The following is a 17,209-nucleotide window of genomic DNA, read 5'->3' on the forward strand; positions in this document are numbered from 1 at the left end:
GAGCTAAAACATTCACGCTACCGAGGGCTGAAGCAAACTGCCCACCTAGAGGTAAAACATTCACCACACCGAGGCCTGAAGCAAACTGCCCACCAGGAGCTAACACATACACCCCACCGAGGCCTGAAGCAAACTGCTTACGGGGGCTAACATGTACACGCCATTGAGGGCTAAAGTCGAACTTTTGGAATCGCTGTTTTCTGTGTTCGAACATTAGAGCCACCCTTTCCGAGCAATGGCAAGTTGTTACTGATGCCATGGTGGTCTCAGACGTTGTCCAAGCCCTCTTCCGCACCAAATATATTCATCGCGCTCCGCACTATTCTGCCCCAGAGCACGTATCGTTTTTCTGGAGTTCTTGCCCTTCGACATAGTTTGCGTGGGCATTTATCAAGACTGCAAGCTCGGGTATAAGAATCCGGGTATCTCTCCTGAATTCGAAATGCTGAAGTTGACGATGGCAAGAACAAATTGTTCTCAATTTCGTAAAAAGAACACGACGTGTGCCGCATGATGCTGTGAGGGCAGCATGCCTGAAAACATCAACAAAATCAGCGAAGCGCTTGCCAAGAAAAGAAGGTGCGGAACTGCTTACCCAATCCCGCTGGAAGGTCATGTCAGTGTACTCGAAAAATTATAGTTTTCATGTCATCGCCTGCCACCTGGAGTCATGGATGGCTTGAAAACGAAGTTTCATGACCTGAATTTGAACGTGCGTCTTGTTCAGCGTATCGCTTAGTACTGAAGGGTCTGCCTCCAACTCTGATGAAGACATCGACCTTAGCTGCAAGTGCAGCAAAAACGGGAGGCCAAAACTAAAGCTTGGTCTGTCGACAATGCTCTGCCTCAATTTCTAGCTGATTTCTTTTCACGTTGAGCGGACAAAATAAATTTGAAAAATCGCTCTGGGAATCAACAATTTTAATGATGTGGAGGAAGTACATTCCATTGAGGGCTGAAGCAACCAGCTCACCAAGAGCTATCACATACATCCCATTGAGGGATGAAGTATACTGCCCCCCCCCCCTCCCCCCCCCAGGTGTAGCACATACACCCACCAAGCGCTGAAGCATACTGCTTGCTGTGAGACGATCATGTACCGCCCACCAACGGCTGATGTGTAATGCCTGTACGGACTATTGAGAGCCAAGGAATAGCTGCTGACACCCACGACCTTCCCACCAAGGGCTAAAGAATACGGGCCCTAGGCGCCAATCTCGTACCGCCCAGCGTGTGCAAACGAACGACCAACGGGGCCAAGAATTCTCCCACCTAGGGCTGACATAACTACCTGGCATGAGGAGTCACACCACACACCTACGACACTCCGGATGACCGCTTGCATCCCCACCTCCATTCGGGAAGAAAACAAGGTTGCAAATAAAGGAAAGAGCAGAGACAAACAAAATAGAGACGGTGGAATGGTGGGAAAAGGAATACATAATTTCAGCAAATCCAGAAAGAAACTAAAATTTAGGACAGCTCCGCCATGTCCAGACAGGTTTCGAGAAATTCAAGACAAATCTGTCGAATTGAAATCATAAAAATGCCCGTAAAAATTGGCCAACTTCGCTTTTCTCGACAACCGGTGGCATGGCCAAGCAATCTGCCTCGCTTTACAAGCGTATTGCATCCCTCATTGCTGAGAAAAGCAGCGAACCATAATTATTCGGTTGTCATGGCATTAATCCGCTGCCGCCTTAGCTTTGCTTTGCTCTGAGCAAGTGCTATGTGCCTGCATGGTAACTGCTCTGTTTTCGCTGTGCATGCACCTGTCTCTTCTTCTGCCTCTCTAGTTGTTGCCGAAGCTGGCACTTCCCGTCATTAATATTGTAGTCTTTAGTTCTTTAATATCAGTATTTGTCATGGCGACTCCATTTCACACTTTGTAGCACGATTTCAAAATTTAAAAAAGTTAAAATTGGCCAACTTGTAAACTGTGCAGGGACAGCAATATGACATATACTCACAGCACCAGCACTGTGCCTATAATACCCATGTGCGTGGGCAACTAAGCTTTCCTGTGCAAAGCCCACATCTTTTGTAATTCCTGCAATTCTTGCATGAGTAACTGAGCTTATGTATGATACAGACATACTGTATCATTCTGTACTGGGAAACGTTTAAAATGTTAAAATGACTTTTTGTCCATGCTGTTCTTTTCTGTTGGTGTATTGTGTTGTGATGTACATGTATGTACCTGTAGGTCACCACACTGGATGGTACATACATACGGGATATAGGCAAACAGGGCAGTGGTAATACTGAATTCAACACCCCCACTGATGTAGCTGTGGATGACGATGGTGATCTTGTGGTGGTTGACAGGGACAATAAGAGACTGCAGGTAAGATACTTGATTGATTAGTGTGGTTCCACTTCTGTTTAATTACACAATGTTGACTGGAAGTTCTGTACAGATAGCAGTCTTCCATTGTTCACATAGTACTAGAGTGTACAGTATGATCATAGTACTAGAGTGTACAGTATGATCATAGTACTAGAGTGTACAGTATGATCATAGTACTAGAGTGTACAGTATGATCATAGTACTAGAGTGTACAGTATGATCATAGTACTAGAGTGTACAGTATGATCATAGTACTAGAGTGTACAGTATGATCATAGTACTAGAGTGTACAGTATGATCATAGTACTAGAGTGTACAGTATGATCATAGTACTAGAGTGTACAGTATGATCATAGTACTAGAGTGTACAGTATGATCATAGTACTAGAGTGTACAGTATGATCATAGTACTAGAGTGTACAGTATGATCATAGTACTAGAGTGTACAGTATGATCATAGTACTAGAGTGTACAGTATGATCATAGTACTAGAGTGTACAGTATGATCATAGTACTAGAGTGTACAGTATGATCATAGTACTAGAGTGTACAGTATGATCATAGTACTAGAGTGTACAGTATGATCATAGTACTAGAGTGTACAGTATGATCATAGTACTAGAGTGTACAGTATGATCAAGGGTAAATAAGCTACCAAGAGTGTGCAACTCTTCATACTCTTCCTATGGGGTCATGCAATGGCAAAAACTCATATCACTGGTTTTGGAGTCTGGGCGCTTTGCTTGAGTGCTTAGTCTGGCTTAGTCTGAGTTAATCTGAGTGGTCAGTCTGCGCGCGTAGCCTGGGTGGTCAGCATCAGCGGCGTCGGAACCGGTGCGGCTGGTGTGGCCAAAGCGGCACCAATAATTTTCCAAGTCGAAATTCTAAAAATCTATTCTACATTTTTGCAGGCCTGAAAAGGTATGAGGTATCTCATGCATGCATAAACAAAGTATGGTGCGCTGTGTGAACCTTTGCACCAGAGCATGGACAGAGGTGGCAAATTTCTGTAATCATGTACCGTGGTAGCAGTTTATTGTTCTGACTCGAAGAGATGGAAGGTTACCATGGTTACCCCGAAATAGGAGATGCTCTTTTCCAAACCAGGTCACATGACTAGCCCAAGCGAGCCTTTAGGGTTAGCCAAGTTGTGTTGCATGCATTCTTGCCATCTTGGTATGACAGTTATCCCTGGTTGCATTGGGATATGAAGCGTAAACGAGTATTTTGCTTCACGTGCGTAAAGGCAGGTTAAGGAAAGCTCCTCTTCAATACGAAGACCGATGCTGCGTTTATTTCAACTGGCTTTCAAAACTGGAAGTATGGTCCGGGAGGATTCTCGAAATATCAGTCCAGCGACTGTCACAAGGAGGCTGTTGGAAAATTGGAGACAACTCCTGAGACAACTGGTCACGGTGGTGAACTTCTCAACTCACAGTTTCTGTCTGACGGTAAAGAGAATCGAGTGTCTTTCCTCCCCATTCTTCGAAACATCAAGTTTCTTGCTCGACAAGGGCTGCCTCTCCGAGGAGCATCGCAAGATGGAGGTGAAGTAGATAGTGAAGTAGACCTCAGCAAGTCATTGCAGTCGGCCAGTAGATCGCAATTTCCACCAGCTCCTGACCGTCTTCAGCGAATTCCAACCGTCACTACAGAAGTGGCTAGAGAAGAAGAAGGGAAAATACACGAGTGCCGATATGCAGAACGAAAGGTAGAAGGTGATGGCACTCCAGATCCTCCGTGGACTTGCACTCAGTATCGGCAAAAGTAAGTTCGCCATCTGGTGGATGACTCCAGCTGTACGGAGCAGTCAGCGTAATCAAGGATGCCCTGTTGAGGATGAACCTCAAGCTGGAGTGTTGTCGAGGCCAGTGTTATGATGGTGCCTCTACCTTGAAAGGTAGCCGAACAGGAGTTGCAACCCAGATCTTGGCAGAGGAGCCCAGAGCTCTACATACTCACTGCTATGGGCATGCCCTGAATCTCGCTTCTCAGGACATGATTCATGATGTCAAGCATGTCAGGACATCACATTTGAGTTCAGCAATCTCTGCGAAGCATACTGCTGAATACAAGCGCCTGAAAGCTGAGCTTGCACCAGAACAACCTGGATTCCGCACCTGGTGTTCGACCAGTTGGACAGTTCGAGCTGCATCTCTGAAGAGCATCCAGACTAACTACAGCGTCCTTCAACAGTGCCTGAAGTCATGTACCGAGCTTGGAAAGAACGATAAGGAGATGTCAGCAAAGTGCAATGGTGTGAGGAGTCAATTGTCAAATTTTGACTTCCTCTTCGGTGTCTTTCTCGGTGCAACAGTTCTATCTCTTGCTGATAACCTCGGCAAGTCATTGCAGTCTACCACCTTGTCTGCAAAGTGAAGGCCAAGCTATTGCAAACGCTACTGTTGACACTCTCCTGCTTCTCCGTACTGACAGTAGTTTTGAGGCTTTCTGGTCGAACGTGATGGAGCTGCAGTAGTCAAATGACGTGCTTGAACCTCAACTACCGAGAAAGAGGAAGGTACCAGCAAGGCTCCAAGAAGGTACCGGTGCTCCCTCATTCCCTGCCACAGTCGAGGCCTACAATTGCCCTGTGTACTTTGCTGCAGTTGACACAGTTGTGCAAGCCATCCGTCAGCGGTTTGACCAGGAAGGCGATTGCAAATACCGGAATTTTGAAGCAATTGCCTCACTGTACAAGAATGACATCCAGACGGATCTCGTTCATGACCAGCTGCCAGTCCTTCATGCGCATTGCGTTGCTGAAGGTGATGGTGCACCGACCGTGCTGAGTGTTGTGTCTTACGTGCAGTCTTTGTCAAGTCGTCAGTTCTTCTTGTCAGAAGTGTGTGTAAAAGCGGACTCGGTTCGGGTTACATATGTTGAGTTCGAAACAGGACGACTGACGACACATTATCCAGACATTACGACGGGAACAGGTAGGTTGGTGGAACGACATTTATTAGAGACGGGACAAGAGACCAAGACGAACGAAACGACTACATGGTGATTATTGACGAGTGAGAAAAGAGAGGAAGAGATCAAGCCTGAACGGCAAGATAAAGGGCCTGGGTAGCGATGGCAAATATGGGCGCGCAAGTAGCTACCCAGGCCAACGGAGCAAAAGGAGACAAAAGGTGAGTACGTAAGTGCATGCAGGCCAGCTAGAAAAGGTACGGGAGGAGGTACCTAACATACCACCCCTCCATGAAAAAAATCCCGCATCCTCGCGGAGAGAAAAAAAAGAGAGAAAAATATTTAAAAAAAATGACTGAAGGGGAAAAACACACACACACACACACAACGCACGGGCCTCACAAAAGTGTGTACTAAAAAATGCACTACAGATCATTACAACCGTCAACGTTCCTGTACTACTCATACCATAGTGTGTACATTGCCAATAACAACGGCCCAAACGCCCCTTCAAAACATGGCACAAAAATAACTATTGGAGTTCGACGAGGGACTTGGATTGTATTCTGATGACTAGTATTTTGCACGGCTAATAGAGCCTAGTTACACTTTAATATACGACATAAATAAGAGAGCGTGGCTCACCATGATTGGACCCCTAATATTAATGAAGGACACCCGCGCGCACACACACTACAAAAAAATTCACGGAAATAAATTTGACGAAGAAGAAACGCATACAAAAAAAGAGAAAGAGAGAAAGGTAGCTGACCTGCATGGCTTGAACGACACGAGGTTGACATAGACGAGACGAGGTTGGCGTAGGAGAGACGAGGTTGATAGAGACGAGATGAGGTTGGCGTAGGAGAGACGAGACTGACATGGACGAGACGAGGTTGACATAGACGAGACGAATGGCGGTTGAGGACGGCTGGGCATGGGATGATCTCAGGGTCGTGGGTCGATCAATAATCGGGCGCCAATGTTGAGTTCGAAACAGGACGACTGACGACACATTGTCCAGACATTACGACGGGAACAGGTAGGTTGGTGGAACGACATTTATTAGAGACGGGACAAGAGACCAAGACGAACGAAACGACTACATGGTGATTATTGACGAGTGAGAAAAGAGAGGAAGAGATCAAGTCTGAACGGCAAGATAAAGGGCCTGGGTAGCGATGGCAAATATGGGCGCGCAAGTAGCTACCCAGGCCAATGGAACAAAAGGAGACAAAAGGTGAGTGCGAAAGTGCATGCAGGCCAGCTAGAAAGGTACGGGAGGAGGTACCTAACACATGTATAATTATTATTACAGTAAAACCTGTAACTAAAGACCACCGTGACTAGCGACCAGCCTGGTACTACCGACCACTTCGCCAGGCACGGACAGTCTCCTATTCGAAATTCACTGTGACTAGCGACTACCTGCTGACCGCGACCAGCGACCGCCTTTTCTTGTCCCAAAGACGATTTTTGACCCGTAACTAGCGACCGCGATGTTGGAACTCAAATGTTGCTCGAAGCTCCTTCTTGAAATTTTGATGATGTTCCGTGGTGCTGAAAGTAATCTTTCGATACCACAGCTGAAGAAATGAACGCAGGTCATTTTGACTGTGGAGTCGGTGTGGACTGCACTACACCTGTCAGAATTTCAAGCGCTGTCAAGAATAAACATGATAGGAAACATCTTGGAGAGTGCATCGAAAGCGCTCTCTGATTGTCATTTTTGTTACTACTCGGAGGAGGAACGAAGACTGAGCAGCTCTGTCACCCCAGTCATACAGACGAATTGACGATGGCATCAAGGAATCCAGAAACAAAGCAGCACAGCAAGGTCCTGATGCTGAAAGATCGCGTTCAAGCAATCGAGAAGTCGCAACAAGGACAGTCGGTACGATTAATCGCATGAACAAATTTGAAGCCCAGCGCAAAACGAAACTTCCACAGGGAACATTTGACTCCTAGATCCTAGAATGGGATCCATATATGGTCGCACGGTGCAAACCTCTAACTAAAGACCACCTGCTACTAAAGACTGCTTTTGCTGGCACCAAGGGGCGGTCGGTAGTCACAGGTTTTACTGTATTCAAATTACAAAGGAAACAACTCGTACTCCAGAGGAACAAAAACACAACCGAGCATCTCCGGCTCCTAAAAACAACATCAGGCCCAGATCCAGCGCGTGCAGAGTTCCGCGCGGATCTACAGCTAATCTAAGTCACAGCAGAGTTCAAATATAGTAGAGCGTAGATTTGTGGACATCACCATACAAACACATGCATATCATGATCCAACACATGCACAAGTCATGGTAGCAGGGCTGCTACATTTCTCCCCTTTTCAGGGAAAAGACACAGGCAGTGACGAATTACGGCTTCCTTCCAGGCCTGGCTGTTGTCGTAGACTTAGCTACTCGATCATACTGGGTACGGGATTGCGGGCGTTCGTTGGACGTACTGGTCGGCAATGGGTGCTGTACCTTTTCAGCAGACGAGGGCGAACTAGACGATTCTGATTCTGATTCTGACGATTCTGCAGGCGATGACTGAGTTGCGGAATCTGCGGATGTGGTGCCATCAGCATGATCGTCAGGTTGCGACTGTGAGCTACCAGGTTGCGGCTGAATACGGTCGAGATGACGTCGCTGCACCGAACCCGACTGGGCTTCGATTACTGCATCATGCGGTGAGGCCTTCACAACTGTGCCTGTTTCGGTGGCACCAGATGGTTGTTTGATGAAGACTGATTGGCCTAGCACGAGTACACGGTCCTGTGCATGATGGCGGCTGGCAAACGTGGTCTTGGGGATAGCCTTTGCCTGCATATCCGAAATGCGGACAGCATCATGGAGTTCCTCATCATCCTCACTGGTGGCATCCGAGGTCGGGCTGAGCTGCTGAAGTGTAGTGCGGAAACCACCTCGAAGAAACAGATCACCGGGCGACTTGCCTGTCGCCGTGTTGACAGTCGACCGTATGGTGTGTAACGCTACTCTCAGTGCTTCGGCTGCATTCGATTTGCCAGATTTTCGCATCAGCTGTTTGACAGTGCGATGGAAGCGTTCCACCGGGTTCTGTCGGGGTGCGTAGGGCACAGTACGCTCATGGTAGACTCCCTGGTCGTCGAGAAACAACTTAAACATGGTACTTGTGAATTGTGGCCCATTGTCGGAAATCAGCCTGCGTGGTGCACCGAATAGAGCGAAGATCTGATCGCATGCCTTCGTGATCGCCGCCGTTGTTTCCAAGCTGAGGCGAACAACAGCAGGGTAGCGAGAATACGAATCCAGGCAGCTGAGAAACGGGATGCCGAGGTAATAGAAAACGTCGACAGAAATCGTGTACCACACGTGTGGGGGAAGTTCTCTTGGCTTGAGCGGAACTGGGCGTACACTTGCATTGGTGATGCACGGTGTGCATTCCTCGAGCATTCGACGGGCATCCTTGCTCCAGCCGGGCCACCAAACGCACTCTCTCAGGCGTTGCAGGGTCTTGTCATGCCCTGGATGTCTGTCATGCGCCAGCCTCAGAACACTGTCAACAGCAGCCGGAGGAATGACGAGGCGATCACCACGGCAAATCACAAAGCCGTTAGAGTTGGGATACGGCCAGAAGCTGAGCTCATGCCGAAGTGCTTCAAATGGAGCGAGTGTTGCTGTCTTGGGCCAGCGAGACGTCTCCAGAGCTGTACGAACTGCTGTGAGCGTGTCATCCTGTGCGGTCAACTCCGCAACTCGCTTGCGTTGCGGTGTCGGGAAACCGTTTGCAAGGGTTACCGCGTGGACTAATGCATCAGTTGGATCCGCAGGCTCCACAAGAAGACGTGACAATGCACCTGCTATGTGATTCTGGGTCCCAGGACGATAGGCGACAGTTAAGCTGAGGTCTTTATTCTTCAGAACCAGCTTCTGCACACGCAAGTTGGCGTTAGCGAGACAGTACGCTGGCTTGAAGACTACAATGAGAGGCTTGTGATAAGTTATCACGGCGAAACTGGTGCCATTGACAAACATACGGAAACGGTTGACACCCCATGCCACAGCCAATGCCTCTATCTCAATTGCTGCGTAGCGAGACTCTGGGCCGCTCAGCTTGCGACTTGCGTAGTACACCGGTCGCCACACTTCTGGTTCGCTGCTACCGCCTCCTCCGTGCAGTTGGAGAAGGACCGTTCTTTTTTACTCTCTTTCTCACTTCTGTGTGCAGCCACACCATACGTGCCCCCACCCCTAACACACCTCAGTCACATGCACACCCACATACACACGCACACAGCAACAACAAACAGCCTCTGCGGGGACAGCAGCAACAGCAAGAGCAGCAAAGCATAGCTAATGGATGGCTAGTGCCCTTGACACTGAGAGCATTGCTGAGAGTGACTCCTTGAAGTACATCCGCATGGATGTTTCGCTTCTCCAGCCGCCCTGACGTTGGATCAGTCTATCCGGGACTCCTGCTGCCGCGGCCACCGATGCTCCCCCAGAACGCAGGCTATGCAGCCCAAAATGCGCTTGGGTTGAAGTTCGCTTGGCACAGCGCGTCCTGGATCAGCTCTCGGGCACGGCTGTAAGACATCTGGTCCCGGACAACTTGACTAGCGTTTCCTCGCTGAATACGGCCGAACAACTTCTGGTGGCCTTCGTAGCCACCTCTAGATAGCAGTCGCTCTGTCAGAGCCACTGGGCATACTGCTCCATGCCATCTTGACAGCAGCACCCAGTTTCCTTGGCGCAGTTGATCATTTTTTCTCACTTCGAGAAATAGTGCCATGTAATCTTCCTTGATTTCGATCTCGTCGATGTATATGTTTGACAAGTCGTTCCACCGCAAGAGCCCTGCAAAGCCAACGGTCATCAGAGTCGCTGTCTGCAAGTTCTGCAGTGATTCATTGCGCAAGAGCCTGGTAGCAACTTGGTTTAGCATCTGCTTCGTCATCGGCTTCTTCCGGTTCTTCGGCGCCGCCAGCAGTCGTTTGGCGGCCTGGACTAGGTTCCGAACCTGTGCATTGTCTGTGGGGTCCGGTAGGCCTCGCACCTTGTGCGACCAGGCCAACGCACAAATAGCGGATGTTATTGGTGACGCTGTCCGTGCCTCCTGGAGCAGCTTCACGACATACAAAAATATGTGCCAAGACTCGGCTGGTACGCTCGGGATCTCTTGACTGCTAGCCCACTCTTGCCAGCGCTGAAATGTCGACAAATACTTGGTCACTGTTCCCGGTGCCCTACTCGCCAACATGACTTCTGGAATCTTCCTGGATAGGTTCACGAGCTCCTGGGGTGGCTCCACTTGAACCACCCTCAGCTCTAGGCATGAACACAAGATCATAACGTGAGGTGCCTGTCAACAGAGTCATCAGCATTAGCGTCGGTTTCAGCATCTGCAGCAGCTATCAGCATCACTTGAAGAGCATTATACAACAGCATCAGCAGCAGCGTCTGCCAGCCCTGTGGGCTACAACATCGTCATCGGCATCACCAGCAGCAGCATCCGTCCGCCCTGCGGATTATGACATTGTCAGCAGCATCTGCCTCCTGCCCTGCAGGCAATGGTGTTCCCTGAACACCAACATAGGACAATGCCTCGTGCACCGTGCACTCACATGTGCTCGCGCCAGAAAACCACAGCAATCGTGTCAGTACGCAAATCAGCAACAGTTATTCTTCATGCACACTCTTAAAGCCAGCATTTCTGAATAATATTGCTTGCCCTCCAGCAAGTTGTAAGGTCAGGTGCCTTCCAGAAATGTGTTTTCATCATGGGGTAGCACCAAAACTCCTTTTACAAATGGTTTCCAGCTTTGCCTCCCATGTAATTTTGGCCACCAATCCGCTGACCCCCACTTAGGCATGACCAGTGTGCCATGGCCGCAGCACATTTTTAACATACTCAAAACCCTGGGTATTAGGTGGAACGGAGGTGTAAGCCACACCGTTTCCATTGACCAATCAACCGTAAAGGCATCGATCGCATAACATCCCGGATTCCACCACCTTGAACAGAAACGCTTTAACTGTTTCGTCCTCAGACTCGCAAAGCAATCTAGCGTATGGGGACCCCACAAACGCTCGATTTGTTCAAAAACAGCCGGGTTTAGCCGCCAATCATCTGTGTCAACTATTTTCGAATAGTAGGCCGCCAGTTCATTTTGTTCTCTGGGAACCCATTCGGCAATCAGGCGGATTCCGTGCTTCATGCACACCTGGAGGATTCGCATGGCCTCCCTTTGCAAATGCTCCCTTCTGCTGCCCACCTGGATAATGTGCATAGCTGCCTGGTTATCGCTTCTGTGGATGCAGATACCTCCTTCTAGTTTGTGTGCTAATTATTCAAGCACCAACGCGATTGCTCTCACTTCTCTCCACGTGGAGCTTCTTCGGTCATTCAAAATCTCATTGGACCACTCTCCTCTGGCTACCTCGACTGCACTGCCGTCTACTAAAAATCCGCCCCAGCCAGAGTGGCTCGCATCGGACCAGGTCAGGACCGTTGCCTTTGGGCAGTTTTTCCAAAATGGTTGGCTGTGCCAGTCTTCAAAAACCGTGCTCCAAAATTCCAAGTCGCACCTTGCCGCATCCGGCCATTTCACTGGGGCGTACCAAGAACTCCTAGAAAATATCATGCTGTGGAATGCCCTGGTACGCAGACGGAAAATTGGCCGGAGCGCAAGCGACATAGACAACAGGAAGCCGGCTAGCCTCGCCACTTCCCTCGCGGGTGGCGCTGCTAGACCGCTTAGCCGTGCTAGGCACTCTTTAAGCCTCACCACTCTGCACTCTGTCGCAAAAATTCGACCCTCTTTGAGGTCATTGCGCATGCCTAGCATTTCGACCGTTTGTGATGGCTCTCACTGGGATTTTTGTTCATTGGGCACAAACCCAGCTCTCAAGAGGTCAGCTTTCATCTGTTTTGCCACCACCTTTGCCCCTTCGACAGTAGAGTGCCCGCCAGACCTGTCTTCCATGTAGAGCTGACATCTTATGCCCAACTCCCTCCAACGCCGCAGTAAAACAAGTGTCACTTTTGTGAAAACATAAGGAGCCGTGGAGAGGCCAAACGGTAACACGAAAAATACATAGGTTGTGATAGTTCCCTCCGCATTAAACCACTTAAACCCCAAGTACCTTTGATGCTCCTGTGCAATTTCAATGTGGGGGTACCTGCTTTTCAGGTCAAAAGTAATCACGTAGTCGCCCTTTTCGTAGACTCTTGCGACTGTTTTCAGGTCTTCCATTTTGAGTTTAAATTTCGCCAGATAAGTATTGACGTACCTCGAATCCAAAATGAGTCTTAACTTTTTTCCATTATTTACCACGCCTAAAGGGCTGCAAATCACTGCCTCCTCACTCTTGACCTCCTTTATGCACCCTCTTTCCATCAAGTCTGTAATTGAATCTGTGACAAAATCAAATTGGCACTGAGCGCTACTGTGATTTTTTACAGTTTTCGGCCTTGGTAGCTGCACGAACGGGAGTAGATACCCTTCACAAATGATCCTTAGCACAAATTCGGATGCCCCCATAGTTTCCCAAAATGGCTTGCACCTAGCTAAACTGCCCGCCACAACCCCTTGCCCTCCTAGTTCCCCTTGATCGTCAGATTCACACATGCCCGCCACGCACCCCTCGTCAACAACACTCAGCACCGAATACACTTCATCATATATTACATCAGGGGGGGGGGGGGGGGGAGTCCGTCCGCACAGCCCTCAGAGCTATTTCTGAGCGGCTGGCTTCTGGTAGAAATTGATGAAGTGGCCTGGCTGGCCGCAACGGAAGCAGACTTTGGGGCCAGGCTGGATGGGGTTTCTCCCCGGTTGCGTCCTTGGTGCCTCGTTGGGCCCAGAAGGTGACTGCTGTTGTGGTGGCTGCTCAGCCCCTCGTGCGGCTGCTTTAGGGGTGACCACCCCGCCCCTGCCGAACCTGGATGGGATGCCCCCCGAAAGGGCCGCTGCATGGCCACGGACTGCACGGCCGCATTCAGTCTCTTGCTCTTTTCAGCGGAGGTCACAATGCTGAGAATTCCCCCTCCCTCCACAAATTTGTTCGCCACCTCTACCCCATGGGTATCGGCGACGGCGAGCCTCTCTTGCCTGTCCTCTAGAATGTCCTCACCTTTCTTTAGGTTTTTCGTTGCGCTCCTCAGCCGGTCGGATTTCAGTGCCCTCCGCACTTTCTCCAGGCGCTCCTGGAGCCGGGCGTTGACTGCGTGCTGGTGCTCATAAAGCCACGTTCCTCCATTTACTGGGGCCCGTTGATGTAGCACTCGAACGATGGCGATGACGGCGAGCCTTCTTGCCGGATTTTGATTTTTTGAATTTTTTGGACCTGGATCTCCGGCTCCTGGGGCTGGGTGACCGCGATGCACTGCTGGCACTCGACGATGATCTAGATGATGACGACGACGACGGCGACGACGACGATGACGGAGAACGTCTCCGTCTGCGACCTCTGCCGCGTGGGGATTCCGGGGGCCCTGGCCCTTTCGAGCTCGATTTGGGCCTCGAGCAGCCTGATGCGAGTTGCCTGCTCCTCCAGGCGTGCCGCCGCCGCATGGACTTCGATCGCGTTCTGCTGCGCGTTAGCCTGCAGTCGTGCGGGTTCTGCGCTTGCAGCACGACGGGTCCTTTTACGGGGAGGCATGTTCCTAAAAGTAAGTAAGTAAGTAAATTATCGTATCTGTTCCCGAAGGGAACTCACGACGGCCGCTAACACCCGATAAACCCTAGCGGCAGATGCATCGCCTAACGGTGGGGGTGAGTGGGTAAGTCTCACAACCACTGGCACAAGTGTCCAAAACGACCCCATTAGCTGCATCCATGTACCCCTTGTGCCTGGCCACAAGTTCCCAGTTGACTGTGGGTAGCAGCACGGCTGGAAAAACCGCTCCCAGGCAGTACTTGAACCAGGTACCTCTAGTATCTCAATCATGGTCTTTGACCAACCCACTGTTCCTGCCTGCCTGTTCCTAAAAGGATCCTGAAAGTACGTTGAGAAACGGGATGAGAAATACACTACACTTGCAAAGCAAGAAGTAAAAGAATGCCGCAGCCGGAGCGCATGCTCCTAATATCTCGCGTTTGCGAGCAGCAAATGTTACATCATGCAAAAGAAAGACAAAAAAGAACTACATTTCTCGTTTCTTTCCTACGTCAGCCAACGAGAAATGAGGCATCTCCAAGCCCATGACCTGAAGCATCAACCTCAATCCTGGTCTGCCTCGCTGGATCAAATAGTGCCAGGACTGGTTGCTGTAGCAGCTGTTTACGAATCGCGTTCGATGCTGCGGCACACTCATTCGTCCACTGCCAAGGCTTATTCAATAAGCCAGAAAGTGGTTGGGCGATGTCGGCCATGCGAGGGACGAACTTGGCCAGGTAGGTCACAAAACACAGGAATGCTCTCAGTTCCGCCTGGTTCTGTGGGTCCGCCATCTTGCTGAGTGCAGCTATCTTTTTCGGATCTGGGTGCAGTCCTGCGTCGGAGACTTGGTGGCCCAGGAAGTCCAAAGCTGTCACACCGAACACAGACTTGCCATCATGGATTGTGACATGATGAGCCTTCAGTGCTGCCTTGACTGCTGCTAGGCGCTCATCGTGTTCTTGCTGAGTGGCGCCAAAAACTAGGATGTCGTCCAGATAGATGACGATCCCTTGACAACCGGCGAGAATCTGTTCCATCTTTCTCTGGAAGAGTTCTGGACCACTGGATACCCCAAACGGAAGTCGCTTGAACCGAAAGTAGCCGAACGGGGAGGCTACAACAAAGGCTCTGCGCGAATCTGGGGTCACCTCCAGTTGCGAGTAGCCCGTCTTGAGGTCGATTTTTGAGACAATCCGGGCGTCCCCAAGCTGGCCGAGCAGATCATCGGCTGACGGGAGTTGCAACCAGGTTGGCGCACGGCGTGGTTGACCCATCGCAGATCAACACACCACCTGATCGTCTTGTCGGCTTTTGGTGCTGGCGTTAGCGGTGAGACGAAGTCATTGTCATTCAATGTCTCCACTCTCTCAACTACGCCCTGCGCTACCCACTCGTCGACTTGCTGGCGAAGTGACGGCAAGAGAGCTGGAGCGACTTACCGAGCGGTCTGTTGCACAGGCGTCGCATCTTCGTCCAGCGTTACGGCTACCGGACCCTTCATTGCAGCCAGGGCATCCCTGGGCTCCATGGACGCGGCGGGCATACCGGGCACTGACGAGACGTGGCACACATCTGGCCTGGTGTCTGGACTTTCCAGAAGGCCGAGTGCAATGCTGGCACCTTCACCGAGGAGGGATTCGACATGGTAACGGCTGTCATCGATGACGTGGATTAGTTCCACACACTCATAACCACGGTAGCTGAGCCGTCCCTCGAACACTCCCACGGGTAGCACTTCCTGGCCACCAATAGGCCGAATCCGTGTGGATGGTGAACCCAGGTCTTGGCCAGCAGGCAACTGGGACAGGGGCAGAATGGACACTGTGCTCCCGCTATCCACACACATGTGCAACTGGTGTGCATCATCCAGTAGAATCGGGCGGAGTGGCAGGACAAACCCAGTCTTCCCCGCTCTGACACTAAACACGTCGCCATACTGGCTGTCCATCCAGCCACAGGGTTCTGTTCCTGCGGGTGGTGGCATCTGGCGTGTCATGTTACGGGACGACGCTACTGATTCGGTATGCTGCACGGCGCGGCTGCTCCGACACACTCTTGTAAAATGGCCCTTCTTATGACAGTTTCCACAGGTTGATTTGGCAGCAGGACAGAATCGTTTACCTGGTGGATGCTGTTCCCCACAGTAGCCACACAGTTGTGCTGGTCTGGGTGCTGCAGGTCGACGGTGCTGCATTCCTGAGGCAAACGAAACCTCTGCTGAGGAACCTCCATGAGCAATGTTTGACCCAGACGGCTGCTCACCCACAGTTGCTGTGGCCAAAGTTATTGCCTGGGCACTCTCTGCAACTTTTGCGAGGGTATCTTCGCCGCTCTCCAGCACTTTCTGTCTCGTGTAAGGCGACATCAGCCCACGGGAAAACAGGTGGACAGCTACTGCGTCTAAAACCTTCTCCACGGTGGTGCTGGTTGTCAGGTCGCACGCACGCATTTCTTTCTGAATCCGGTGGCGATATGCCTGGATTGACTCGCCATCGTGCGGAGCCACAGCAAAAAGGGCGGCCAGGTGGGAAGTTTTACTGCGCTTTCCACCGAAATATTCTTCAAACAAGTCCACCAAACATTGGAAGGGGTCATTTCCCGACGGAACAGCAGCATATTGCTGCCACAAGTAATGCGCAGCATCCTCGCCGAGGTTTGATGCTGCAACTAAATACTGTTGTTTCTTATCGGTGACGCCATGTAGCTGGAACGCAATTCCTAGCTGTCACAGCCAAGTTTGCAAGTGGTCGGGGCCAAGCTCGTGTTCTAGGTCTAGCTTTACGCTGACCTTCACCTTTCCTGCCATGCCAAGTGTGAATCCTCTGTAATCTAAATCCTGTTCACTGCGCCAATGTAACAGCGGACTCGGTTCGGGTTACATATTACTTTTATTATTCAAACTATTATTATTCAAATTACAAAGGAAACAACTCGTACTCCAGAGGAACAAAAACACAACCGAGTATCTCCGGCTCCTAAAAACAACCACGGGCCCAGATCTAAGTCACAGCTAATCTAAGTCACAGCAGAGTTCAAATATAGTAGAGCGTAGATTTGTGGACATCACCATACAAACACATGCATATTATGATCCAACACATGCACAAGTCATGGTAGCAGGGCTGCTACCCTACAGTGTGTGTCCTGCTCCAGCTGCCGCTGATATCACCAGCCACTAATGCTCTTCTTCATGTTCGCAAGGAAGACTGCGATGCTTTGGACTTGAAGACAGTTGCGAATGACTTTGTTGGAGAGTGTGAGTATCGCAGAGGCATTTTCGGAAAGTTTTACATGTGTTT

The 17,209-nt window shown here is 50.2% G+C and overlaps 1 protein-coding gene across 4 annotated transcripts in view; it reads left to right on the forward strand.

Annotated features, from left to right (window-relative positions):
- Positions 1–17,209, forward strand: part of LOC135811236 (RING finger protein nhl-1-like) — a 243,889-nt gene that overhangs the window by 154,665 nt on the left and 72,015 nt on the right. For all 4 annotated transcript variants that reach the window (XM_065324435.1, XM_065324434.1, XM_065324437.1 and 1 more), the window contains one exon: positions 2,207–2,347. In XM_065324435.1, the coding sequence (XP_065180507.1) occupies positions 2,207–2,347 (141 nt within the window). The remainder of the gene's footprint in view (positions 1–2,206; positions 2,348–17,209) is intronic.

The sequence above is a fragment of the Sycon ciliatum genome, chromosome 3 (assembly GCF_964019385.1).
Source record: "Sycon ciliatum chromosome 3, ocSycCili1.1, whole genome shotgun sequence".
NCBI classification, from domain to species: domain Eukaryota; kingdom Metazoa; phylum Porifera; class Calcarea; order Leucosolenida; family Sycettidae; genus Sycon; species Sycon ciliatum.